General features: G+C 41.2%; 1 protein-coding gene across 4 annotated transcripts in view; it reads right to left on the reverse strand.

Moving 5' to 3' along the window:
- Window positions 1-19,053: 19,053 nt before the first annotated feature.
- LOC144064152 (general transcription factor II-I repeat domain-containing protein 2-like) overlaps window positions 19,054-26,461 on the reverse strand; it is a 9,777-nt gene continuing 2,369 nt past the window's right edge. Inside the window, exons 2-3 of one of the 4 annotated variants that reach the window (XM_077586403.1) lie at window positions 22,620-23,009; window positions 19,054-21,826 (exon numbers count right to left, since the gene is read on the reverse strand). In XM_077586403.1, coding sequence (XP_077442529.1) covers window positions 20,427-21,826; window positions 22,620-23,009 — 1,790 coding nt within the window. In that variant the 3' untranslated portion in view covers window positions 19,054-20,426. Of the gene's footprint in view, window positions 21,827-22,619; window positions 23,010-23,988 lie in introns of those variants that run through there. The other 3 variants (XM_077586404.1, XM_077586406.1, XM_077586405.1) reach the window with 3 other exon arrangements.

Here is a 26,461-nt window from a genome sequence, read left to right on the forward strand (position 1 = left end):
GGGCACTTTTATGACAACGAGTGCTTGTACTGGAACTGGTCCTGGGTGGTTCTGGTTGGTCCATTTACCCAGGAATTGTGTCTTATTTGTGGGTAGATGTATTATTGACAAATTTGTGTAAAATTAGTCTTCCAGGGAGGTTCTGGAGGGATGTTAGGCCAGAAATAGTGCCCAAAATGGGGTAAATTTCGTTAAAAATAGTGGTTGCATTGGAACTGGTCATGGGTGGTTCTAGTTGGTCCATTTACCCTGAAATTTTGTCTCATATGAGGGTAGATGTATATTGACCATTTTGTATAAAATAATCTTCCAGGGATGCTGTGAAGCAAAGTTATGCCACAATCAGTGTACCTAATATGGACACTTTTATGACAACGAGTGCTTGTATTGGAACTGGTCCTGAGCGGTTCTGGTTGGTCCATTTACCCAGAAATTGTGTCTCATTTGCGGGTAGATGTATAATTCACCATTTTGTATAAAATTAGTCTTCCAGGGAGGTTCTGGGGGGATGTTAGGCAAGAAATAGTGCCCAAAATGGGGTAAATTTCGTTAAAAATAGTGGTTGCATTGGAACTGGTCTTGGGTGGTTCTGGTTGGTCCATTTACCCTGAAATTGTGTCTCATATGAGGGGAGATGTATATTGACCATAATGTATAAAATAATCTTCCAGGGTGGTTGTGAAGTAAAGTTATGCCACAATCAATGTGCCTAATATGGGCACTTTTATGACAACGAGTGCTTGTGTTGGAACTGGTCCTGAGTGGTTCTGGTTGGTCCATTTACCCTGAAATTGTGTCTCATATGAGGAGAGATGGATATTGACCATTTTCTATAAAATAATCATCCAGGGAGGTTCTGGGTGGATGTTAGGCAAGAATAAGTGCCCAAATTGGGGTAAATTGCGTCAAAAATAGTTGTTGTCTTGGAACTTGTCTTGGGTGGTTCTGGTTGGTCCATTTACCCTGAAATTGTGTCTCATATGAGGGGAGATGTATATTGACCATAATGTATAAAATAATCTTCCAGGGTGGTTGTGAAGTAAAGTTATGCCACAATCAATGTGCCTAATATGGGCACTTTTATGACAACGAGTGCTTGTGTTGGAACTGGTCCTGAGTGGTTCTGGTTGGTCCATTTAACCTGAAATTGTGTCTCATATGAGGGGAGATGTATATTGAACATTTTCTATAAAATAATCTTCCAGGGAGGTTCTGGGTGGATGTTAGGCAAGAATAAGTGCCCAAATTGGGGTAAATTGCGTCAAAAATAGTGGTTGTCTTGGAACTGGTCTTGGTTGTTCTGGTTGGTCCATTTACCCTGAAATTTTGTCTCATATGAGGGTAGACGTATATTGACCATTTTGTATAAAATAATCTTCCAGGGTGGTCGTGAAGTAAAGTTATGCCACAATCAATGTACCTAATATGGGCACTTTTATGACAACGAGTGCTTGTATTGGAACTGGTCCTGAGCGGTTCTGGTTGGTCCATTTACCCGGGAATTGTGTCTCATTTGTGGGTAGATGTATAATTCACAATTATGTGTAAAATTGGTCTTCCAGGGAGCTTCTGGGGGGATGTTAGGCGAGAAATAGTGCCCAAATTGGGGTAAATTGCGTCAAAAATAGTGGTTGCATTGTAACTGGTCCTGGGTGGTTCTGGTTGGTCCATTTACCCTGAAATTTTGTCTCCTATGAGGGTAGACGTATATTGACCATTTTGTATAAAATAATCTTCCAAGGATGTTGTGAAGTAAAGTTATGCCACAATCAATGTACCTAATATGGGCACTTTTATGACAACGAGTGCTTGTATTGGAACTGGTCCTGGGTGGTTCTGGTTGGTCCATTTACCCAGGAATTGTGTCTTATTTGTGGGTAGATGTATTATTGACAAATTTGTGTAAAATTAGTCTTCCATGGAGGTTCTGGAGGGATGTTAGGCCAGAAATAGTGCCCAAAATGGGGTAAATTTCGTTAAAAATAGTGGTTGCATTGGAACTGGTCATGGGTGGTTCTAGTTGGTCCATTTACCCTGAAATTTTGTCTCATATGAGGGTAGATGTATATTGACCATTTTGTATAAAATAATCTTCCAGGGATGCTGTGAAGCAAAGTTATGCCACAATCAGTGTACCTAATATGGACACTTTTATGACAACGAGTGCTTGTATTGGAACTGGTCCTGAGCGGTTCTGGTTGGTCCATTTACCCAGAAATTGTGTCTCATTTGCGGGTAGATGTATAATTCACCATTTTGTATAAAATTAGTCTTCCAGGGAGGTTCTGGGGGGATGTTAGGCAAGAAATAGTGCCCAAAATGGGGTAAATTTCGTTAAAAATAGTGGTTGCATTGGAACTGGTCTTGGGTGGTTCTGGTTGGTCCATTTACCCTGAAATTGTGTCTCATATGAGGGGAGATGTATATTGACCATAATGTATAAAATAATCTTCCAGGGTGGTTGTGAAGTAAAGTTATGCCACAATCAATGTGCCTAATATGGGCACTTTTATGACAACGAGTGCTTGTGTTGGAACTGGTCCTGAGTGGTTCTGGTTGGTCCATTTACCCTGAAATTGTGTCTCATATGAGGGGAGATGGATATTGACCATTTTCTATAAAATAATCATCCAGGGAGGTTCTGGGTGGATGTTAGGCAAGAATAAGTGCCCAAATTGGGGTAAATTGCGTCAAAAATAGTTGTTGTCTTGGAACTTGTCTTGGGTGGTTCTGGTTGGTCCATTTACCCTGAAATTGTGTCTCATATGAGGGGAGATGTATATTGACCATAATGTATAAAATAATCTTCCAGGGTGGTTGTGAAGTAAAGTTATGCCACAATCAATGTGCCTAATATGGGCACTTTTATGACAACGAGTGCTTGTGTTGGAACTGGTCCTGAGTGGTTCTGGTTGGTCCATTTAACCTGAAATTGTGTCTCATATGAGGGGAGATGTATATTGAACATTTTCTATAAAATAATCTTCCAGGGAGGTTCTGGGTGGATGTTAGGCAAGAATAAGTGCCCAAATTGGGGTAAATTGCGTCAAAAATAGTGGTTGTCTTGGAACTGGTCTTGGTTGTTCTGGTTGGTCCATTTACCCTGAAATTTTGTCTCATATGAGGGTAGACGTATATTGACCATTTTGTATAAAATAATCTTCCAGGGTGGTCGTGAAGTAAAGTTATGCCACAATCAATGTACCTAATATGGGCACTTTTATGACAACGAGTGCTTGTATTGGAACTGGTCCTGAGCGGTTCTGGTTGGTCCATTTACCCGGGAATTGTGTCTCATTTGTGGGTAGATGTATAATTCACAATTATGTGTAAAATTGGTCTTCCAGGGAGCTTCTGGGGGGATGTTAGGCGAGAAATAGTGCCCAAATTGGGGTAAATTGCGTCAAAAATAGTGGTTGCATTGTAACTGGTCCTGGGTGGTTCTGGTTGGTCCATTTACCCTGAAATTTTGTCTCCTATGAGGGTAGACGTATATTGACCATTTTGTATAAAATAATCTTCCAAGGATGTTGTGAAGTAAAGTTATGCCACAATCAATGTACCTAATATGGGCACTTTTATGACAACGAGTGCTTGTATTGGAACTGGTCCTGGGTGGTTCTGGTTGGTCCATTTACCCAGGAATTGTGTCTTATTTGTGGGTAGATGTATTATTGACAAATTTGTGTAAAATTAGTCTTCCATGGAGGTTCTGGAGGGATGTTAGGCCAGAAATAGTGCCCAAAATGGGGTAAATTTCGTTAAAAATAGTGGTTGCATTGGAACTGGTCATGGGTGGTTCTAGTTGGTCCATTTACCCTGAAATTTTGTCTCATATGAGGGTAGATGTATATTGACCATTTTGTATAAAATAATCTTCCAGGGATGCTGTGAAGCAAAGTTATGCCACAATCAGTGTACCTAATATGGACACTTTTATGACAACGAGTGCTTGTATTGGAACTGGTCCTGAGCGGTTCTGGTTGGTCCATTTACCCAGAAATTGTGTCTCATTTGCGGGTAGATGTATAATTCACCATTTTGTATAAAATTAGTCTTCCAGGGAGGTTCTGGGGGGATGGAGGCAAGAAATAGTGCCCAAAATGGGGTAAATTTCGTTAAAAATAGTGGTTGCATTGGAACTGGTCTTGGGTGGTTCTGGTTGGTCCATTTACCCTGAAATTGTGTCTCATATGAGGGGAGATGTATATTGACCATAATGTATAAAATAATCTTCCAGGGTGGTTGTGAAGTAAAGTTATGCCACAATCAATGTGCCTAATATGGGCACTTTTATGACAACGAGTGCTTGTGTTGGAACTGGTCCTGAGTGGTTCTGGTTGGTCCATTTACCCTGAAATTGTGTCTCATATGAGGGGAGATGGATATTGACCATTTTCTATAAAATAATCATCCAGGGAGGTTCTGGGTGGATGTTAGGCAAGAATAAGTGCCCAAATTGGGGTAAATTGCGTCAAAAATAGTTGTTGTCTTGGAACTTGTCTTGGGTGGTTCTGGTTGGTCCATTTACCCTGAAATTGTGTCTCATATGAGGGGAGATGTATATTGACCATAATGTATAAAATAATCTTCCAGGGTGGTTGTGAAGTAAAGTTATGCCACAATCAATGTGCCTAATATGGGCACTTTTATGACAACGAGTGCTTGTGTTGGAACTGGTCCTGAGTGGTTCTGGTTGGTCCATTTAACCTGAAATTGTGTCTCATATGAGGGGAGATGTATATTGAACATTTTCTATAAAATAATCTTCCAGGGAGGTTCTGGGTGGATGTTAGGCAAGAATAAGTGCCCAAATTGGGGTAAATTGCGTCAAAAATAGTGGTTGTCTTGGAACTGGTCTTGGTTGTTCTGGTTGGTCCATTTACCCTGAAATTTTGTCTCATATGAGGGTAGACGTATATTGACCATTTTGTATAAAATAATCTTCCAGGGTGGTCGTGAAGTAAAGTTATGCCACAATCAATGTACCTAATATGGGCACTTTTATGACAACGAGTGCTTGTATTGGAACTGGTCCTGAGCGGTTCTGGTTGGTCCATTTACCCGGGAATTGTGTCTCATTTGTGGGTAGATGTATAATTCACAATTATGTGTAAAATTGGTCTTCCAGGGAGGTTCTGGGGGGATGTTAGGCGAGAAATAGTGCCCAAATTGGGGTAAATTGCGTCAAAAATAGTGGTTGCATTGTAACTGGTCCTGGGTGGTTCTGGTTGGTCCATTTACCCTGAAATTTTGTCTCCTATGAGGGTAGACGTATATTGACCATTTTGTATAAAATAATCTTCCAAGGATGTTGTGAAGTAAAGTTATGCCACAATCAATGTACCTAATATGGGCACTTTTATGACAACGAGTGCTTGTATTGGAACTGGTCCTGGGTGGTTCTGGTTGGTCCATTTACCCAGGAATTGTGTCTTATTTGTGGGTAGATGTATTATTGACAAATTTGTGTAAAATTAGTCTTCCAGGGAGGTTCTGGAGGGATGTTAGGCCAGAAATAGTGCCCAAAATGGGGTAAATTTCGTTAAAAATAGTGGTTGCATTGGAACTGGTCATGGGTGGTTCTGGTTGGTCCATTTACCCTGAAATTTTGTCTCATATGAGGGTAGATGTATATTGACCATTTTGTATAAAATAATATTCCAGGGATGCTGTGAAGCAAAGTTATGCCACAATCAGTGTACCTAATATGGACACTTTTATGACAACGAGTGCTTGTATTGGAACTGGTCCTGAGCGGTTCTGGTTGGTCCATTTACCCAGAAATTGTGTCTCATTTGCGGGTAGATGTATAATTCACCATTTTGTATAAAATTAGTCTTCCAGGGAGGTTCTGGGGGGATGTTAGGCAAGAAATAGTGCCCAAAATGGGGTAATTTTCGTTAAAAATAGTGGTTGCATTGGAACTGGTCTTGGGTGGTTCTGGTTGTTCCATTTACCCTGAAATTTTGTCTCATATGAGGGTAGACGTATATTGACCATTTTCTATAAAATAATCTTCCAGGGTGGTCGTGAAGTAAAGTTATGCCACAATCAATGTACCTAATATGGGCACTTTTATGACAACGAGTGCTTGTATTGGAACTGGTCCTGAGCGGTTCTGGTTGGTCCATTTACCCGGGAATTGTGTCTCATTTGCGGGTAGATGTATAATTCACCATTTTGTATAAAATTAGTCTTCCAGGGAGGTTCTGGGGGGATGTTAGGCAAGAAATAGTGCCCAAAATGGGTTAATTTTCGTTAAAAATAGTGGTTGCATTGGAACTGGTCTTGGGTGGTTCTGGTTGGTCCATTTACCCTGAAATTGTGTCTCATATGAAGGTAGACGTATATTGACCATTCTGTATAAAATAATCTTCCAGGGTGGTTGTGAAAGAAAGTTATGCCACAATCTGTGTGCCTAATATGGGCACTTTTATCACAACGAGTGCTTGTGTTGGAACTGGTCCTGAGCGGTTCTGGTTTGTCCATTTACCCTGAAATTGTGTCTCATATGAGGGGAGATGTATATTGACCATTTTCTATAAAATAATCTTCCAGGGAGGTTCTGGGTGGATGTTAGGCAAGAAATAGTGCCCAAATTGGGGTAAATTTCGTTAAAAATAGTGGTTGTCTTGGAACTTGTCTTGGGTGGTTCTGGTTTGTCCATTTACCCTGAAATTGTGTCTCATATGAGGGGAGATGTATATTGACCATAATGTATAAAATAATCTTCCAGGGTGGTTGTGAAGTAAAGTTATGCCACAATCAATGTGCCTAAAATGGGCACTTTTATGACAACGAGTGCTTGTGTTGGAACTGGTCCTGAGTGGTTCTGGTTGGTCCATTTACCCTGAAATTGTGTCTCATATGAGGGGAGATGTATATTGACCATTTTCTATAAAATAATCTTCCAGGGAGGTTCTGGGTGGATGTTAGGCAAGAATAAGTGCCCAAATTGGGGTAAATTGCGTCAAAAATAGTGGTGGTCTTGGAACTTGTCTTGGGTGGTTCTGGTTGGTCCATTTACCCTGAAATTTTGTCTCATATGAGGGGAGATGTATATTGACCATTTTTTATAAAATAATCTTCCAAGGATGTTGTGAAGTAAAGTTATGCCACAATCAATGTACCTAATATGGGCACTTTTATGACAACGAGTGCTTGTATTGGAACTGGTCCTGGGTGGTTCTGGTTGGTCCATTTACCCAGGAATTGTGTCTTATTTGTGGGTAGATGTATTATTGACAAATTTGTGTAAAATTAGTCTTCCAGGGAGGTTCTGGAGGGATGTTAGGCCAGAAATAGTGCCCAAAATGGGGTAAATTTCGTTAAAAATAGTGGTTGCATTGGAACTGGTCTTGGGTGGTTCTGGTTGGTCCATTTACCCTGAAATTTTGTCTCATATGAGGGTAGATGTATATTGACCATTTTGTATAAAATAATCTTCCAGGGATGCCGTGAAGCAAAGTTATGCCACAATCAGTGTACCTAATATGGACACTTTTATGACAACGAGTGCTTGTATTGGAACTGGTCCTGAGCGGTTCTGGTTGGTCCATTTACCCAGAAATTGTGTCTCATTTGCGGGTAGATGTATAATTCACCATTTTGTATAAAATTAGTCTTCCAGGGAGGTTCTGGGGGGATGTTAGGCAAGAAATAGTGCCCAAAATGGGGTAATTTTCGTTAAAAATAGTGGTTGCATTGGAACTGGTCTTGGGTGGTTCTGGTTGGTCCATTTACCCTGAAATTGTGTCTCATATGAAGGTAGACGTATATTGACCATTCTGTATAAAATAATCTTCCAGGGTGGTTGTGAAAGAAAGTTATGCCACAATCTGTGTGCCTAATATGGGCACTTTTATCACAACGAGTGCTTGTGTTGGAACTGGTCCTGAGCGGTTCTGGTAGGTCCATTTACCCTGAAATTGTGTCTCATATGAGGGGAGATGTATATTGACCATTTTCTATAAAATAATCTTCCAGGGAGGTTCTGGGTGGATGTTAGGCAAGAAATAGTGCCCAAATTGGGGTAAATTTCGTTAAAAATAGTGGTTGTCTTGGAACTTGTCTTGGGTGGTTCTGGTTTGTCCATTTACCCTGAAATTGTGTCTCATATGAGGGGAGATGTATATTGACCATAATGTATAAAATAATCTTCCAGGGTGGTTGTGAAGTAAAGTTATGCCACAATCAATGTGCCTAATATGGGCACTTTTATGACAACGAGTGCTTGTGTTGGAACTGGTCCTGAGTGGTTCTGGTTGGTCCATTTACCCTGAAATTGTGTCTCATATGAGGGGAGATGTATATTGACCATTTTCTATAAAATAATCTTCCAGGGAGGTTCTGGGTGGATGTTAGGCAAGAATAAGTGCCCAAATTGGGGTAAATTGCGTCAAAAATAGTGGTTGTCTTGGAACTGGTCTTGGGTGGTTCTGGTTGTTCCATTTACCCTGAAATTTTGTCTCATATGAGGGTAGACGTATATTGACCATTTTCTATAAAATAATCTTCCAGGGTGGTCGTGAAGTAAAGTTATGCCACAATCAATGTACCTAATATGGGCACTTTTATGACAACGAGTGCTTGTATTGGAACTGGTCCTGAGCGGTTCTGGTTGGTCCATTTACCCAAGAATTGTGTCTCATTTGTGGGTAGATGTATAATTCACAATTTTGTGTAAAATTGGTCTTCCAGGGAGGTTCTGGGGGGATGTTAGGCCAGAAATAGTGCCCAAATTGGGGTAAATTGCGTCAAAAATAGTGGTTGCATTGTAACTGGTCCTGCGTGGTTCTGGTTGGTCCATTTACCCTGAAATTTTGTCTCATATGAGGGTAGACGTATATTAACCATTTTGTATAAAATAATCTTCCAGGGTGGTTGTGAAGTAAAGTTATGCCACAATCAATGTGCCTAATATGGGCACTTTTATGAAAACGAGTGCTTGTGTTGAAACTGGTCCTGAGTGGTTCTGGTTGGTCCATTTACCCTGAAATTGTGTCTCATATGAGGGGAGATGTATATTGACCATTTTCTATAAAATAATCTTCCAGGGAGGTTCTGGGTGGATGTTAGGCAAGAATAAGTTCCCAAATTGGGGTAAATTGCGTCAAAAATAGTGGTGGTCTTGGAACTTGTCTTGGGTGGTTCTGGTTGGTCCATTTACCCTGAAATTTTGTCTTATATGAGGGGAGATGTATATTGACCATTCGGTATAAAATGATCTTCCAGGGTGGTTGTGAAGTAAAGTTATGCCACAATCAATGTGCCTAATATGGGCACTTTTATGACAACGAGTGCTTGTGTTGGAACTGGTCCTGAGTGGTTCTGGTTGGTCCATTTACCCTGAAATTGTGTCTCAAATGAGGGGAGATGTATATTGACCATTTTCTATAAAATAATCTTCCAGGGAGGTTCTGGGTGGATGTTAGGCAAGAATAAGTGTCCAAATTGGGGTAAATTGCGTCAAAAATAGTGGTTGTCTTGGAACTTGTCTTGGGTGGTTCTGGTTGGTCCATTTACCCTGAAATTGTGTCTCATATGAGGGGAGATGTATATTGACCATAATGTATAAAATAATCTTCCAGGGTGGTTGTGAAGTAAAGTTATGCCACAATCAATGTGCCTAATATGGGCACTTTTATGACGAGTGCTTGTGTTGGAACTGGTCCTGAGTGGTTCTGGTTGGTCCATTTAACCTGAAATTGTGTCTCATATGAGGGGAGATGTATATTGAACATTTTCTATAAAATAATCTTCCAGGGAGGTTCTGGGTGGATGTTAGGCAAGAATAAGTGCCCAAATTGGGGTAAATTGCGTCAAAAATAGTGGTTGTCTTGGAACTGGTCTTGGGTGGTTCTGGTTGGTCCATTTACCCTGAAATTTTGTCTCATATGAGGGTAGACGTATATTGACCATTTTGTATAAAATAATCTTCCAGGGTGGTCGTGAAGTAAAGTTATGCCACAATCAATGTACCTAATATGGGCACTTTTATGACAACGAGTGCTTGTATTGGAACTGGTCCTGAGCGGTTCTGGTTGGTCCATTTACCCAAAAATTGTGTCTCATTTGTGGGTAGATGTATAATTCACAATTTTGTGTAAAATTGGTCTTCCAGGGAGGTTCTGGGGGGATGTTAGGCCAGAAATAGTGCCCAAATTGGGGTAAATTGCGTCAAAAATAGTGGTTGCATTTTAACTGGTCCTGGGTGGTTCTGGTTGGTCCATTTACCCTGAAATTTTGTCTCATATGAGGGTAGACGTATATTGACCATTTGGTATAAAATAATCTTCCAGGGTGGTTGTGAAGTAAAGTTATGCCACAATCAATGTACCTAATATGGGCACTTTTATGACAACGAGTGCTTGTACTGGAACTGGTCCTGGGTGGTTCTGGTTGGTCCATTTACCCAGGAATTGTGTCTTATTTGTGGGTAGATGTATTATTGACAAATTTGTGTAAAATTAGTCTTCCAGGGAGGTTCTGGAGGGATGTTAGGCCAGAAATAGTGCCCAAAATGGGGTAAATTTCGTTAAAAATAGTGGTTGCATTGGAACTGGTCATGGGTGGTTCTAGTTAGGCCATTTACCCTGAAATTTTGTCTCATATGAGGGTAGATGTATATTGACCATTTTGTATAAAATAATCTTCCAGGGATGCTGTGAAGCAAAGTTATGCCACAATCAGTGTACCTAATATGGACACTTTTATGACAACGAGTGCTTGTATTGGAACTGGTCCTGAGCGGTTCTGGTTGGTCCATTTACCCAGAAATTGTGTCTCATTTGCGGGTAGATGTATAATTCACCATTTTGTATAAAATTAGTCTTCCAGGGAGGTTCTGGGGGGATGTTAGGCAAGAAATAGTGCCCAAAATGGGGTAAATTTCGTTAAAAATAGTGGTTGCATTGGAACTGGTCTTGGGTGGTTCTGGTTGGTCCATTTACCCTGAAATTGTGTCTCATATGAGGGGAGATGTATATTGACCATAATGTATAAAATAATCTTCCAGGGTGGTTGTGAAGTAAAGTTATGCCACAATCAATGTGCCTAATATGGGCACTTTTATGACAACGAGTGCTTGTGTTGGAACTGGTCCTGAGTGGTTCTGGTTGGTCCATTTACCCTGAAATTGTGTCTCATATGAGGGGAGATGGATATTGACCATTTTCTATAAAATAATCATCCAGGGAGGTTCTGGGTGGATGTTAGGCAAGAATAAGTGCCCAAATTGGGGTAAATTGCGTCAAAAATAGTTGTTGTCTTGGAACTTGTCTTGGGTGGTTCTGGTTGGTCCATTTACCCTGAAATTGTGTCTCATATGAGGGGAGATGTATATTGACCATAATGTATAAAATAATCTTCCAGGGTGGTTGTGAAGTAAAGTTATGCCACAATCAATGTGCCTAATATGGGCACTTTTATGACAACGAGTGCTTGTGATGGAACTGGTCCTGAGTGGTTCTGGTTGGTCCATTTAACCTGAAATTGTGTCTCATATGAGGGGAGATGTATATTGAACATTTTCTATAAAATAATCTTCCAGGGAGGTTCTGGGTGGATGTTAGGCAAGAATAAGTGCCCAAATTGGGGTAAATTGCGTCAAAAATAGTGGTTGTCTTGGAACTGGTCTTGGTTGTTCTGGTTGGTCCATTTACCCTGAAATTTTGTCTCATATGAGGGTAGACGTATATTGACCATTTTGTATAAAATAATCTTCCAGGGTGGTCGTGAAGTAAAGTTATGCCACAATCAATGTACCTAATATGGGCACTTTTATGACAACGAGTGCTTGTATTGGAACTGGTCCTGAGCGGTTCTGGTTGGCCCATTTACCCGGGAATTGTGTCTCATTTGTGGGTAGATGTATAATTCACAATTATGTGTAAAATTGGTCTTCCAGGGAGGTTCTGGGGGGATGTTAGGCGAGAAATAGTGCCCAAATTGGGGTAAATTGCGTCAAAAATAGTGGTTGCATTGTAACTGGTCCTGGGTGGTTCTGGTTGGTCCATTTACCCTGAAATTTTGTCTCCTATGAGGGTAGACGTATATTGACCATTTTGTATAAAATAATCTTCCAAGGATGTTGTGAAGTAAAGTTATGCCACAATCAATGTACCTAATATGGGCACTTTTATGACAACGAGTGCTTGTATTGGAACTGGTCCTGGGTGGTTCTGGTTGGTCCATTTACCCAGGAATTGTGTCTTATTTGTGGGTAGATGTATTATTGACAAATTTGTGTAAAATTAGTCTTCCAGGGAGGTTCTGGAGGGATGTTAGGCCAGAAATAGTGCCCAAAATGGGGTAAATTTCGTTAAAAATAGTGGTTGCATTGGAACTGGTCATGGGTGGTTCTGGTTGGTCCATTTACCCTGAAATTTTGTCTCATATGAGGGTAGATGTATATTGACCATTTTGTATAAAATAATCTTCCAGGGATGCTGTGAAGCAAAGTTATGCCACAATCAGTGTACCTAATATGGACACTTTTATGACAACGAGTGCTTGTATTGGAACTGGTCCTGAGCGGTTCTGGTTGGTCCATTTACCCAGAAATTGTGTCTCATTTGCGGGTAGATGTATAATTCACCATTTTGTATAAAATTAGTCTTCCAGGGAGGTTCTGGGGGGATGTTAGGCAAGAAATAGTGCCCAAAATGGGGTAATTTTCGTTAAAAATAGTGGTTGCATTGGAACTGGTCTTGGGTGGTTCTGGTTGGTCCATTTACCCTGAAATTTTGTCTCATATGAGGGTAGATGTATATTGACCATTTTGTATAAAATAATCTTCCAGGGATGCCGTGAAGCAAAGTTATGCCACAATCAGTGTACCTAATATGGACACTTTTATGACAACGAGTGCTTGTATTGGAACTGGTCCTGAGCGGTTCTGGTTGGTCCATTTACCCAGAAATTGTGTCTCATTTGCGGGTAGATGTATAATTCACCATTTTGTATAAAATTAGTCTTCCAGGGAGGTTCTGGGGGGATGTTAGGCAAGAAATAGTGCCCAAAATGGGGTAATTTTCGTTAAAAATAGTGGTTGCATTGGAACTGGTCTTGGGTGGTTCTGGTTGGTCCATTTACCCTGAAATTGTGTCTCATATGAAGGTAGACGTATATTGACCATTCTGTATAAAATAATCTTCCAGGGTGGTTGTGAAAGAAAGTTATGCCACAATCTGTGTGCCTAATATGGGCACTTTTATCACAACGAGTGCTTGTGTTGGAACTGGTCCTGAGCGGTTCTGGTTGGTCCATTTACCCTGAAATTGTGTCTCATATGAGGGGAGATGTATATTGACCATTTTCTATAAAATAATCTTCCAGGGAGGTTCTGGGTGGATGTTAGGCAAGAAATAGTGCCCAAATTGGGGTAAATTTCGTTAAAAATAGTGGTTGTCTTGGAACTTGTCTTGGGTGGTTCTGGTTTGTCCATTTACCCTGAAATTGTGTCTCATATGAGGGGAGATGTATATTGACCATAATGTATAAAATAATCTTCCAGGGTGGTTGTGAAGTAAAGTTATGCCACAATCAATGTGCCTAATATGGGCACTTTTATGACAACGAGTGCTTGTGTTGGAACTGGTCCTGAGTGGTTCTGGTTGGTCCATTTACCCTGAAATTGTGTCTCATATGAGGGGAGATGTATATTGACCATTTTCTATAAAATAATCTTCCAGGGAGGTTCTGGGTGGATGTTAGGCAAGAATAAGTGCCCAAATTGGGGTAAATTGCGTCAAAAATAGTGGTGGTCTTGGAACTTGTCTTGGGTGGTTCTGGTTGTTCCATTTACCCTGAAATTTTGTCTCATATGAGGGGAGATGTATATTGACCATTCTGTATAAAATGATATTCCAGGGTGGTTGTGAAGTAAAGTTATGCCACAATCAATGTGCCTAATATGGGCACTTTTATGACAACGAGTGCTTGTGTTGGAACTGGTCCTGAGTGGTTCTGGTTGGTCCATTTACCCTGAAATTGTGTCTCATATGAGGGGAGATGTATATTGACCATTTTCTATAAAATAATCTTCCAGGGAGGTTCTGGGAGGATGTTAGGCAAGAATAAGTGCCCAAATTGGGGTAAATTGCGTCAAAAATAGTGGTTGTCTTGGAACTGGTCTTGGGTGGTTCTGGTTGTTCCATTTACCCTGAAATTTTGTCTCATATGAGGGTAGACGTATATTGACCATTTTCTATAAAATAATCTTCCAGGGTGGTCGTGAAGTAAAGTTATGCCACAATCAATGTACCTAATATGGGCACTTTTATGACAACGAGTGCTTGTATTGGAACTGGTCCTGAGCGGTTCTGGTTGGTCCATTTACCCGGGAATTGTGTCTCATTTGTGGCTAGATGTATAATTCACAATTTTGTGTAAAATTGGTCTTCCAGGGAGGTTCTGGGGGGATGTTAGGCCAGAAATAGTGCCCAAATTGGGGTAAATTGCGTCAAAAATAGTGGTTGCATTGTAACTGGTCCTGGGTGGTTCTGGTTGGTCCATTTACCCTGAAATTTTGTCTCATATGAGGGTAGACGTATATTAACCATTTTGTATAAAATAATCTTCCAGGGTGGTTGTGAAGTAAAGTTATGCCACAATCAATGTGCCTAATATGGGCACTTTTATGAAAACGAGTGCTTGTGTTGAAACTGGTCCTGAGTGGTTCTGGTTGGTCCATTTACCCTGAAATTGTGTCTCATATGAGGGGAGATGTATATTGACCATTTTCTATAAAATAATCTTCCAGGGAGGTTCTGGGTGGATGTTAGGCAAGAATAAGTTCCCAAATTGGGGTAAATTGCGTCAAAAATAGTGGTGGTCTTGGAACTTGTCTTGGGTGGTTCTGGTTGGTCCATTTACCCTGAAATTTTGTCTTATATGAGGGGAGATGTATATTGACCATTCTGTATAAAATGATCTTCCAGGGTGGTTGTGAAGTAAAGTTATGCCACAATCAATGTGCCTAATATGGGCACTTTTATGACAACGAGTGCTTGTGTTGGAACTGGTCCTGAGTGGTTCTGGTTGGTCCATTTACCCTGAAATTGTGTCTCATATGAGGGGAGATGTATATTGACCATTTTCTATAAAATAATCTTCCAGGGAGGTTCTGGGTGGATGTTAGGCAAGAATAAGTGCCCAAATTGGGGTAAATTGCGTCAAAAATAGTGGTTGTCTTGGAACTTGTCTTGGGTGGTTCTGGTTGGTCCATTTACCCTGAAATTGTGTCTCATATGAGGGGAGATGTATATTGACCATAATGTATAAAATAATCTTCCAGGGTGGTTGTGAAGTAAAGTTATGCCACAATCAATGTGCCTAATATGGGCACTTTTATGACAACGAGTGCTTGTGTTGGAACTGGTCCTGAGTGGTTCTGGTTGGTCCATTTAACCTGAAATTGTGTCTCATATGAGGGGAGATGTATATTGAACATTTTCTATAAAATAATCTTCCAGGGAGGTTCTGGGTGGATGTTAGGCAAGAATAAGTACCCAAATTGGGGTAAATTGCGTCAAAAATAGTGGTTGTCTTGGAACTGGTCTTGGGTGGTTCTGGTTGGTCCATTTACCCTGAAATTTTGTCTCATATGTGGGTAGATGTATATTGACCATTTTGTATAAAATAATCTTCCAGGGATGCTGTGAAGCAAAGTTATGCCACAATCAGTGTACCTAATATGGACACTTTTATGACAACGAGTGCTTGTATTGGAACTGGTCCTGAGCGGTTCTGGTTGGTCCATTTACCCAGAAATTGTGTCTCATTTGCGGGTAGATGTATAATTCACCATTTTGTATAAAATTAGTCTTCCAGGGAGGTTCTGGGGGGATGTTAGGCAAGAAATAGTGCCCAAAATGGGGTAAATTTCGTTAAAAATAGTGGTTGCATTGGAACTGGTCTTGGGTGGTTCTGGTTGGTCCATTTACCCTGAAATTTTGTCTCATATGAGGGTAGACGTATATTGACCATTTTCTATAAAATAATCTTCCAGGGTGGTCGTGAAGTAAAGTTATGCCACAATCAATGTACCTAATATGGGCACTTTTATGACAACGAGTGCTTGTATTGGAACTGGTCCTGAGCGGTTCTGGTTGGTCCATTTACCCGGGAATTGTGTCTCATTTGTGGCTAGATGTATAATTCACAATTTTGTGTAAAATTGGTCTTCCAGGGAGGTTCTGGGGGGATGTTAGGCCAGAAATAGTGCCCAAATTGGGGTAAATTGCGTCAAAAATAGTGGTTGCATTGTAACTGGTCCTGGGTGGTTCTGGTTGGTCCATTTACCCTGAAATTTTGTCTCATATGAGGGTAGACGTATATTAACCATTTTGTATAAAATAATCTTCCAGGGTGGTTGTGAAGTAAAGTTATGCCACAATCAATGTGCCTAATATGGGCACTTTTATGAAAACGAGTGCTTGTGTTGAAACTGGTCCTGAGTGGTTCTGGTTGGTCCATTTACCCTGAAATTGTGTCTCATATGAGGGGAGATGTATATTGACCATTTTCTATAAAATAATCTTCCAGGGAGGTTCTGGGTGGATGTTAGGCAAGAATAAGTTCCCAAATTGGGGTAAATTGCGTCAAAAATAGTGGTGGTCTTGGAACTTGTCTTGGGTGGTTCTGGTTGGTCCATTTACCCTGAAATTTTGTCTTATATGAGGGGAGATGTATATTGACCATTCTGTATAAAATGATCTTCCAGGGTGGTTGTGAAGTAAAGTTATGCCACAATCAATGTGCCTAATATGGGCACTTTTATGACAACGAGTGCTTGTGTTGGAACTGGTCCTGAGTGGTTCTGGTTGGTCCATTTACCCTGAAATTGTGTCTCATATGAGGGGAGATGTATATTGACCATTTTCTATAAAATAGTCTTCCAGGGAGGTTCTGGGTGGATGTTAGGCAAGAATAAGTGCCCAAATTGGGGTAAATTGCGTCAAAAATAGTGGTTGTCTTGGAACTGGTCTTGGGTGGTTCTGGTTGGTCCATTTACCCTGAAATTTTGTCTCATATGAGGGTAGACGTATATTGTGTGGCTGGCTGTGTGGCTAGCTGTGTGGCTAGCTGTGTGGCTGTGTGGCTGGCTGTGTGGCTAGCTGTGTGGCTAGCTGTGTGGCTGTGTGGCTGGCTGTGTGGCTAGCTGTGTGGCTAGCTGTGTGGCTGTGTGGCTGGCTGTGTGGCTAGCTGTGTGGCTAGCTGTGTGGCTGTGTGGCTGGCTGTGTGGCTAGCTGTGTGGCTAGCTGTGTGGCTGTGTGGCTGGCTGTGTGGCTAGCTGTGTGGCTAGCTGTGTGGCTGGCTGTGTGGCTAGCTGTGTGGCTAGATGTGTGGCTGTGTGGCTGGCTGTGTGGCTAGCTGTGTGGCTAGCTGTGTGGCTGGCTGTGTGGCTGGCTGTGTGGCTGGCTGTGTGGCTGGCTGTGTGGCTGGCTGGCTGGCTGTGTGGCTGGCTGTGTGGCTGGCTGTGTGGCTGGCTGTGTGGCTGGCTGTGTGGCTGGCTGTGTGGCTGGCTGTGTGGCTAGCTGTGTGGCTGGCTGTGTGGCTAGCTGTGTGGCTGTGTGGCTGGCTGTGTGGCTGGCTGTGTGGCTAGCTGTGTGGCTAGCTATGTGGCTAGCTGTGTGGCTGGCTGTGTGGCTGGCTGTGTGGCTAGCTGTGTGGCTAACTGTGTGGCTGGCTGTGTGGCTGGCTGTGTGGCTAGCTGTGTGGCTAGCTGTGTGGCTGTGTGGCTGGCTGTGTGGCTAGCTGTGTGGCTAGCTGTGTGGCTAGCTGTGTGGCTAGCTGTGTGGCTAGCTGTGTGGCTGTGTGGCTGGCTGTGTGGCTAGCTGTGTGGCTAGCTGTGTGGCTGTGTGGCTGGCTGTGTGGCTAGCTGTGTGGCTAGCTGTGTGGCTGGGTGGCTGGCTGTGTGGCTAGCTGTGTGGCTAGCTGTGTGGCTAGCTGTGTGGCTGGCTGTGTGGCTAGCTGTGTGGCTAGCTTTGTGGCTGTGTGGCTGGCTAGCTGTGTGGCTAGCTGTGTGGCTGTGTGGCTGGCTGTGTGGCTAGCTGTGTGGCTAGCTGTGTGGCTGGCTGTGTGGCTAGCTGTGTGGCTGGCTGTGTGGCTAGCTGTGTGGCTGTGTGGCTAGCTGTGTGGCTGTGTGGCTGGCTGTGTGGCTGGCTGTGTGGCTAGCTGTGTGGCTAGCTGTGTGGCTGTGTGGCTGACTGTGTGGCTAGCTGTGTGGCTAGCTGTGTGGCTGTGTGGCTGGCTGTGTGGCTAGCTGTGTGGCTAGCTGTGTGGCTAGCTGTGTGGCTGTGTGGCTGGCTGTGTGGCTAGCTGTGTGGCTAGCTGTGTGGCTGTGTGGCTGGCTGGATTCAATCTTCCTGTTGTTTGGTCTAAGGAGCAAAGCATTTACTCCCTTGCAAGCAGATGTACTAAAATGACTTTTCTAATGTTAATAAGCGAAGTAAAGCAAAGCGTTCTTCATTGTGAGCAAATATATAATAATGTAAGATTAATAACCCTAACAGTATCTGTTTTAATAGAATTGAACCACCATCTCCCCCGTTTGCAAGGATTAATATATTAAGCCTGTACCCTTTACAGCAATTAAGCCACATAAAATGCATGCTAATCAAGAACTCCAAATTCATTCAATAATGTGTATCGCACAGTTGTTTGAAATGAATAATACCCAAATCTAGTATTTTTTGCAAACATTTAACATTACATTCTCTTTGTAGTTTGTCTATCATCTATAAAACTTTCTTACTCAATGTGTTTCCTATATTTATACATAAAATAATAATCTAGTTACATTTCTACCAATTATCCCTTCAACATCAAAAAGATAAAAATAATTTACCGTTAATTTCAGACATGAAGTTACCGTATTTTCACACCTGGAGAAAGAAAACAATCTTTCTTTCATTAATTTGTCAAATTGTTCAAATTTATGTATTTATTTTCCTCTTAGTTTTAAATCTTAGCAAATAAAGCTTCTCTTTTTTGTCACCTTTGAATTTGGAAGGCTGATTTTGTCAATAAAAAGGACGCAAAAAGTATTTTTCACCAAAAAGAGCGCTTTATTGGAAATACCAAAAAGATGACACGTTATATATACTGCAGTAAATCGGTTTAAACACACGATGCATCTTATAATATGACAAAAGTATAAGAACATTGTACTACTTATTTATTTTGAGCAAATTCATTGTCTTTCACACCATATTTCTACAAATGTTGCTTAGATCCTAGATTCAATATATCATTTTTTTTATTAAAATGTATCATGTTTGAATAACACTCAATATTCTTATTGGATTGCCTAGTAAATTCAATTGACAAAAACTGCAATTTTTCAAATTTCTTAGGCATGTCTTTAACTGTGAAGACATATTTTCCATATTATTGATTATTTATATTACATTATTGATTATTTACTGTTCAATTTCCAAATTTAGGATCTACTATTTCGGATAGAATTGTGAAGTAAAGAAAATCTTCAACGAAACTCAATTTTATTATACAGTAATACCTTGACATACAAGTGTTCCAACATACGAGAAATTTGAGATACGAGGAAAATTCTGAGCAAATATTTTGCCTTGAGATACGAGACAAATTTGAGATATGAGCATATCAGATGGTTGCCGATTGTGAGTCGGTGGTAAATTAGAACAAATAAAGATGTTTTTCCATTGTAACATCCTGTTTTTTTTAGGATGGAAACGGATTACTTTGTATTTTGTTCATTTCTATGGGAAGAATTTACTTGAGATTCGGGTAAATTGTAATACTAGCTCGATCCCGCAGTAAGCTTGTATCTTAAGATATTACTGCATTTGAATCGTGTGGATCGATATTACACATTAAAAAGTGTAAACAAGATTTTCAGAATGCAAAATACAATTATACTTCAATTACAATGATCTTTCATACAGAAATTGAAAAAGCAGGCAAAGCCGTCGTTGGCCACTCACTGCTTATCACAACACATTTGCGTCTTTTAAGTCTATCCTTACGACTAAATCTCTGGCAAGTATCTAAGCAGGAAAAGTGTTTCTGACCGATGTGGGTAATTGTGTTTTTAAGATATTCCTGCCACAAATTGAGCAAAAAAGGCTTTTCTCCTGTGCGGGTTGTTAAATCTTCTTTTCATGTTCCCTTATGTGAAACTGTTGGAACATTAACTGCGCCTGGAAAAGGTTTTTGAATTGTGGAGCTTTTTACTTGGGCTGTTGTAGCGACTCTGTGGCCACAGACTGAGCAGGAAAACATTGTTCTCCAGTGTGGGTTAATAAGTGTTCTTTTAAGCTTCTCCTTTGGGAAAATGTTCGACCACAAACTGAGCAGGAAAATGGTATTTTGCCAGTGTGGGTTCTTATGTGGGTTTTTAAGCTTTTCTTGTGTGTGAATCTTTGACTACAAACTGATCAGGAAAGTGTTTTTTCACCTGTGTGTGTTCTTGCATGACTAATTAAGCTTCCCTTCCGTGTGAATCTTTGATTGCAAACTGAACACGAAAATGGCTTTTCACCCGTGTGTGTTCTTGTGTGCCTTATTAGGGGTTGCTGTTGAGAAAAGGCATGACCACAAATTGAGCAGGAAAAGGGCTTTTCACCAGTGTGGGTCCTTATGTGGGGTTTTAAGCTTTTCTTGTGTGTGAATCTTCGACCACAAACTGAGCACGAAAATGGTTTTTCACCAGTGTGGGTTCTTGCGTGGGATTTTAAGCTTTTTTTGTGTGTGAACGCTTGACTGCAAACTGAACAAGAAAATGGTTTTTCACCAGTGTGGGTTCTTGTGTGTATTTGTAAATCTTGTTTTTGAGAAAAAGCTTTACCACAAATTGAACACGAAAATGGTTTTTCACCAGTGTGGGTTCTTGAGTGTCTTTTTAAATTTCCCTTCTCAGTAAATGTTTTACCACAAACTGAGCACGAAAATGGTTTTTCACCTGGTTGTTTTCTTCTGTGTATTTGTAAATCTTGCTTTTGAGAAAAGGCTTTACCGCAAACTGAACACGAAAATGGTTTTTTACCAGTGTGGGTTCCTAAGCTTTCCTTGTGTGTGAATCTTTGACCACAAACTGAGCAGCAAAATGGTTTTTTACCAGTGTGGGTTATTGTGTGCATTTTAAATTTTCCCTTGTGTGTAAATGTTTCACCACAAACTGTACATGATAAGAATTTCTCTCCAGTGTGGCTCCTCATATGTCTTTTCAAATTAGACTTTTTCCCAAAAGTTTTCCCACACTGAAAACATTTGCAGAGTTTGTCGCCACTGGGATTTTTCTTAACATCTTCAACATCATCATCGTCAAAAAGCAAGTCGTTGTCATCTGATAAAGGAGCAATTAAATTTTCTGATCGCCATCCTTCTGTTGAGATGCCACTCAGAAGCTCCGTCCCTCTTTTGGCCACGCCCAGATCATCTTCACTCTTGAAAGGCTCAACTGTTGACCATTTGACACATTCCTCGTTTTTGAATGGAGGATGCTCTTCTCTTTTGCACTGTTGAGGGAACTGTGGCTCCTCCTCCTCTATAATTTGGAGCCAAGTTTGGGCGTTTTCAGGCTCCATCCCTACGCTGGCCACGCCCAGATCATCCCACTTCACGGACTCACTAGGTGACCAGGTGACATAATCTTCCTCATTTTTGATTGGAAGTTGCTCATCTATCATTGTTTGTTGAGAGAACTCTGGCTCCTCCTCTTTAATTTGGGGCCATGGTGACTCTTCTTTTATTTGTTGTTGAGGGAACTCTGTCTCCTCCTCTTTGATTTTAAGGCCATTAAACTCTTGCCCATCAGGACTAAGATTTTCCCTGAAACCTGCAAAGACAAAAAGATATGTATCACTACATGTAGTCAAAAATGGGAAGTATTTATCACAGCATGGTTGATTATTTCGGAATAATATATGACAGAAGAGTCACGTTTTAGGTTTGCTCCAGTCATCCAGTACACAATTTAAAGACAAAATAGTGGTGACATTCAGATTATGTTGATTATTTAAAATATTTTATCCTTTTCATTCATTGTTATTCATCACATAAACCTCCAAAATTATTCCAAAATCTAATTTTTCACACTGACCTAATGTCACCGAACAGCTTCCGGTTCGAATGATGCAAAAATAACTAATGTAATGTTTTTAATCGCAGAATTTTATGAGCAGGTAAAAGGTTTTTCACCAGTATGGATTCTTGTGTGAGATTTAAAATATTGCTGATGCGGAAAGGATTGACCACAAATTGAGCATGAAAATGTTTTTCACCAGTGTGGGTTCTTGCATGGATTTCTAAACATTGCCGATAAGAAAAGGCTTGACCACAAAATAAGCATGAAAATGGTTTTTCACAAGTTTGGGTTCTTGTGTGTATTTTTAAAATCCCCTTCATTGTAAATGTTTGACTAACAAACTGAGCAAGAAAATGGATTTTCACCAGTAGGTGTTCTTGTGTGGCCTTTTAAGTAGTTCATTTTGAGACAGGGCTTTACTACAAACTGAGCACGAAAATCGTTTCCCGCAAGTGTGGCTCCTCATATGTCTATTCAAGGTAGACTTTTTCCCAAAGGTTTTCCCATACAGAGCATTTGCAGCCACTGGGATTTTTCTTAAGACCTTCATTGTCATGAAGCACGTTATCGCCATCTGGTGGAGGAGCGATGACATTGTATGCTTGCATTCCTTCTGCTGAGCTGCAGTTCACAGTCTGCGCCGCTCTGTTGGCCCTGCCCAGATTATCTTCCCTCCTGAATGGCTCACCAGTTGACCCAGTGACATTTTGCTCCTCCTTTTTGATTGGAGATTGCTCTTTTCTCTTGTGCTGTTGTTGAGGGAACTCTGGCTCTTCTTTAATTTGGGGCCATGCCGAGGCGTTTGCAGGCTCCGCCCTTTCGCTGGCCACGCCCAGATCATCCCTTTTCACGGAGTCACCTGGTGCCCAGGTGAAATGATCTTCCTCCTTTTTGATTGTAATTTGCTCGTCTCTCATTTTTTGTTGAGGGAACCCTGCAAAGACACGACGATAAATGATGACACATTTTCCAATTAAAATGACTGAATTTCTTGTTCACAGAAATGAAACCAAATGGAAGAGGGCGCCATACATTCATTTCGTCACTGTTACGGCTGTCAGCCAGGGTATACAATATGTTGTGGGTTGTACAGTGGTACCTCGAGATACGAGCTTAATTCGTTCTGGGACGGAGCTCGTATGTCGATATTCTCGTAACTCGAACGAACGTTTCCCATTGAAATGAACTAAAAACAAATTAATTCATTCCAACCCTCTGAAAAAACACCAAAAACAGGATATTGGATTGGAAAAAAATGCTTTATTTCTTCTAATTCACCATCTATTAACAAAGTAACACATAACTAGTGGTTTAATATTACTAAAATGTGTTTAATAGAACTAAAATTAGACGGATTTCGCGGAGGATAGAGAGAGAGGGACATAGAGGGAGGCGGGGGTGAGCGGGGGAGACTTTTTGCACCGGTGAATCGTAATATAACAAACAATTTTAAATGAACTTGGATTACGATGCAGACACACTCAAAAATAAGTTTAATCTAACCTTACTCTAAACTTAATTCTAATTTGGTATTAAAGTTTGATACCTTTCTTCTCCCGGGTTGGCTCTATTTGCCCCGTCTCCACCCTGACTTTTACTATCAATGGGTGATTGCTTTTGTATTCCCTTCAAAATATTCCGAAAATGATGCACACAAATGTCCTCACAATAGGATAGCACACGACCACTTGCCAACGAGAAGTAATATATACTCCTCGTACTAGCGATTGCTACGCTTTACACGCCGAGTGACGGGAAATAAAACACTGGAAAAAATGCAACGCTCCGCCCAGTGCTGGTAGAGATCTGTTATACCAGGGGTCCCCAAAGTTTTTCCTGTGAGGGCCACATAACTTTTCCCTTCTCTGATGGGGGGCCGGTGTCAGTTTGTAACAGAAAAAGTGTGACGATCGTAGGGGAGCTTAAATTTTTTATTGTTTTCCAGAAAGCCATACATAACCAAATAACCCTTTCCAGGTTCTGTACAGAAAAAAAGTCAGGAAACAAATAATAACACTATTAATGAAATAAATAATAACTAAATAACCCTCTCTGAGTTCTTCACAGAAAAAACAGGAAATAAATAACACTATTTACGAAATAAATAATAACTAAATAACTCTCTCTGGGTTCTTCATAGAAAAAAAGCCATGGAACATTAACTTTCTGTTGTGCCATGCACAATCTTAACAGATAAAAGTTCAGCTCAGTTGTCAGAGCAGAATCTCTCTGACATATATGAGCAGTCTCTTAAAATTCTTGTTTCTTCCTTATAATCCTTTTGTAGGTTCCAATAGGCTTGTAGACACCGCTGTTTGCAGCTCTCTCTCATCAACTTCCCTGTGAAAACCACAAAGGAAGCAGGCTGAGAAACTGAACTAAGTGAAACCGCACCTACACAGCACAATACATTTCACTACCAGTATGGTTGTAAAAATGGATTTTATCCCAGTAGATTTTATTATGATTATATTTGTTTATGCTCAGAATGACTCAATCAAGTCAGAAAAGTGAGCTTACCTATGCATGTTCATCAGTGTGAACTGTGGGCCTGCATCTGGCTGGTGAGAAGTTGAATATCAGGTTCCATTCTAGTTACAGCCAGTCTCAAGCACTGATGCAAATGTTCATCTGTCAATCTTGATCTCATCGGAGTTTTCAGCAGTTTCATGCGAGAAAAGGTTTTCTCGCAGATATACGTGTTGCCAAAAACTGTGGACATTTTCATTGCGTGTTTTTTGATGTTTGGATACGTGTCGTTTGGGAGGGCGGCATAGAAGTCAATGAGACTGTTGGGCTTGAATGCGTCTTTCAGAACATCACAGTTCTGTAACTCAGCCAACTCAAACTGATATGAAGGCTGGGCTTCATCAATGTCGGCAACAAAGGGGTTCTGAAAAAGACGGATTTCTTTTGCATGAACATGTAGTTCAGTGAATCGCACACCGAACTCCACCTTCAGAATTTCCAGTGCTTCCACGCACTTTTCAGCTGGGAACGGGACCGCTGGGTTCTCTGTCGACAGGTTTTGGGTAGCAGGAAGATGGACAAAGTTGCGCTTTTTCACTTGTTCCAAAAGCAGCGCTAATTTCACCTCAAATGCTTTTGTGTGTGAATACATGCCGCAAATGAGTTTCCCTTCGCCTTGTAGCTGCATGTTAAGGCTGTTAAGTATTTCTGTCGCGTCTGTTAAAAATGTGAGGTGCCATTTCCATTCTGGGTCGATCAGCTCTGGGACCGTTTTGTCTTTTAAATGAAGAAATGCGTTAATTTCAGGTAGCAGCTCGTAAAAACGCCTCAAAACTCTGCCCCTGCTCAGCCATCGGACCTCTGTGTAGTACAGCACATCTCTGTGCATAGACTCCAGTTCAGACAGGAATTCTTGGAACTGCCTGTGTTTAAGTCCCTTTGCTCTGATGAAGTTTATGCACGACACCACAACCTTCATTACAGAATCCCACGTCAACACTTTGCAGCACAGTGCTTGCTGGTGAATTAGGCAGTGGACTCGTAGCGGGGCGGTGAGACCCCTTTTTTCCAAATCCCGGTTCATGCGTCCTATTAGACCGCAAGTTTTGCCCACCATGCTAGGAGCCCCGTCAGTCGTGATGCTAGCTAGCTTTGACCAGTCCAGGTCCAACTTCTCCATGGTTTGACACTTGGTCAAAAATATCCTCTCCCGTTGAAGTCCCTTTGAGACTTTGGAGGGCTGCCAGCTCCTCGCATATCTCAAAGTTTGCGCTAACTCCACAAATAAAAATGAGCAGTTGCGCTGTGTCTTGCACGGCCGTGCTTTCATCCAGTGATAATGAAAAAAAAGTCAAATTCTTTCGTCTTCTGCTGCAGCTGGGCATAAACATTACTCCCAATTTCTTCAACGCGTCTGGTGATTGTAATCGCCGACAGACTTACGACATTAAAGGCATCTTTCTTCTCGGGACACACCTCCTCCGCGACAGCATTCATACATTTCTTAACAAACTCTCCGTCAATGAAAGGCTTACCGCTGCTTGCTATCAGTTTAGCAACCCGAAAGCTGGCCCGAACGGATGCCTGGTTCAGCTGAGCTTGGCGTACAAATGTATTCTGCTGAGATAGGAAAAATATATATAAATATCCGATAGCGTCTCTGGTATTTTTCAGAGGGCCGGGCCAAATGTGCTGACGGGCCGTATCCGGCCCGTGGTTTGGTGACCACTGTGTTATACACAAAAGAGATGCGGCAAAAAAGACAGTGCGCTAAGATCATAAACAGCCTCATGTTTTGCCCACCTGGCTTTCTCGTATCTCAATTTTTGTCTCGTATCTAGAGATAATTATTTGCTCGAAATTTTACTTGTATCTGGAAATTCTCGTATGTTGGGGTGCTCGTATGTCGAGGTACCA

Source organism: Stigmatopora argus, chromosome 19 (assembly GCF_051989625.1).
Source record: "Stigmatopora argus isolate UIUO_Sarg chromosome 19, RoL_Sarg_1.0, whole genome shotgun sequence".
In the NCBI taxonomy this organism is placed as follows: Eukaryota; Metazoa; Chordata; class Actinopteri; order Syngnathiformes; family Syngnathidae; genus Stigmatopora; species Stigmatopora argus.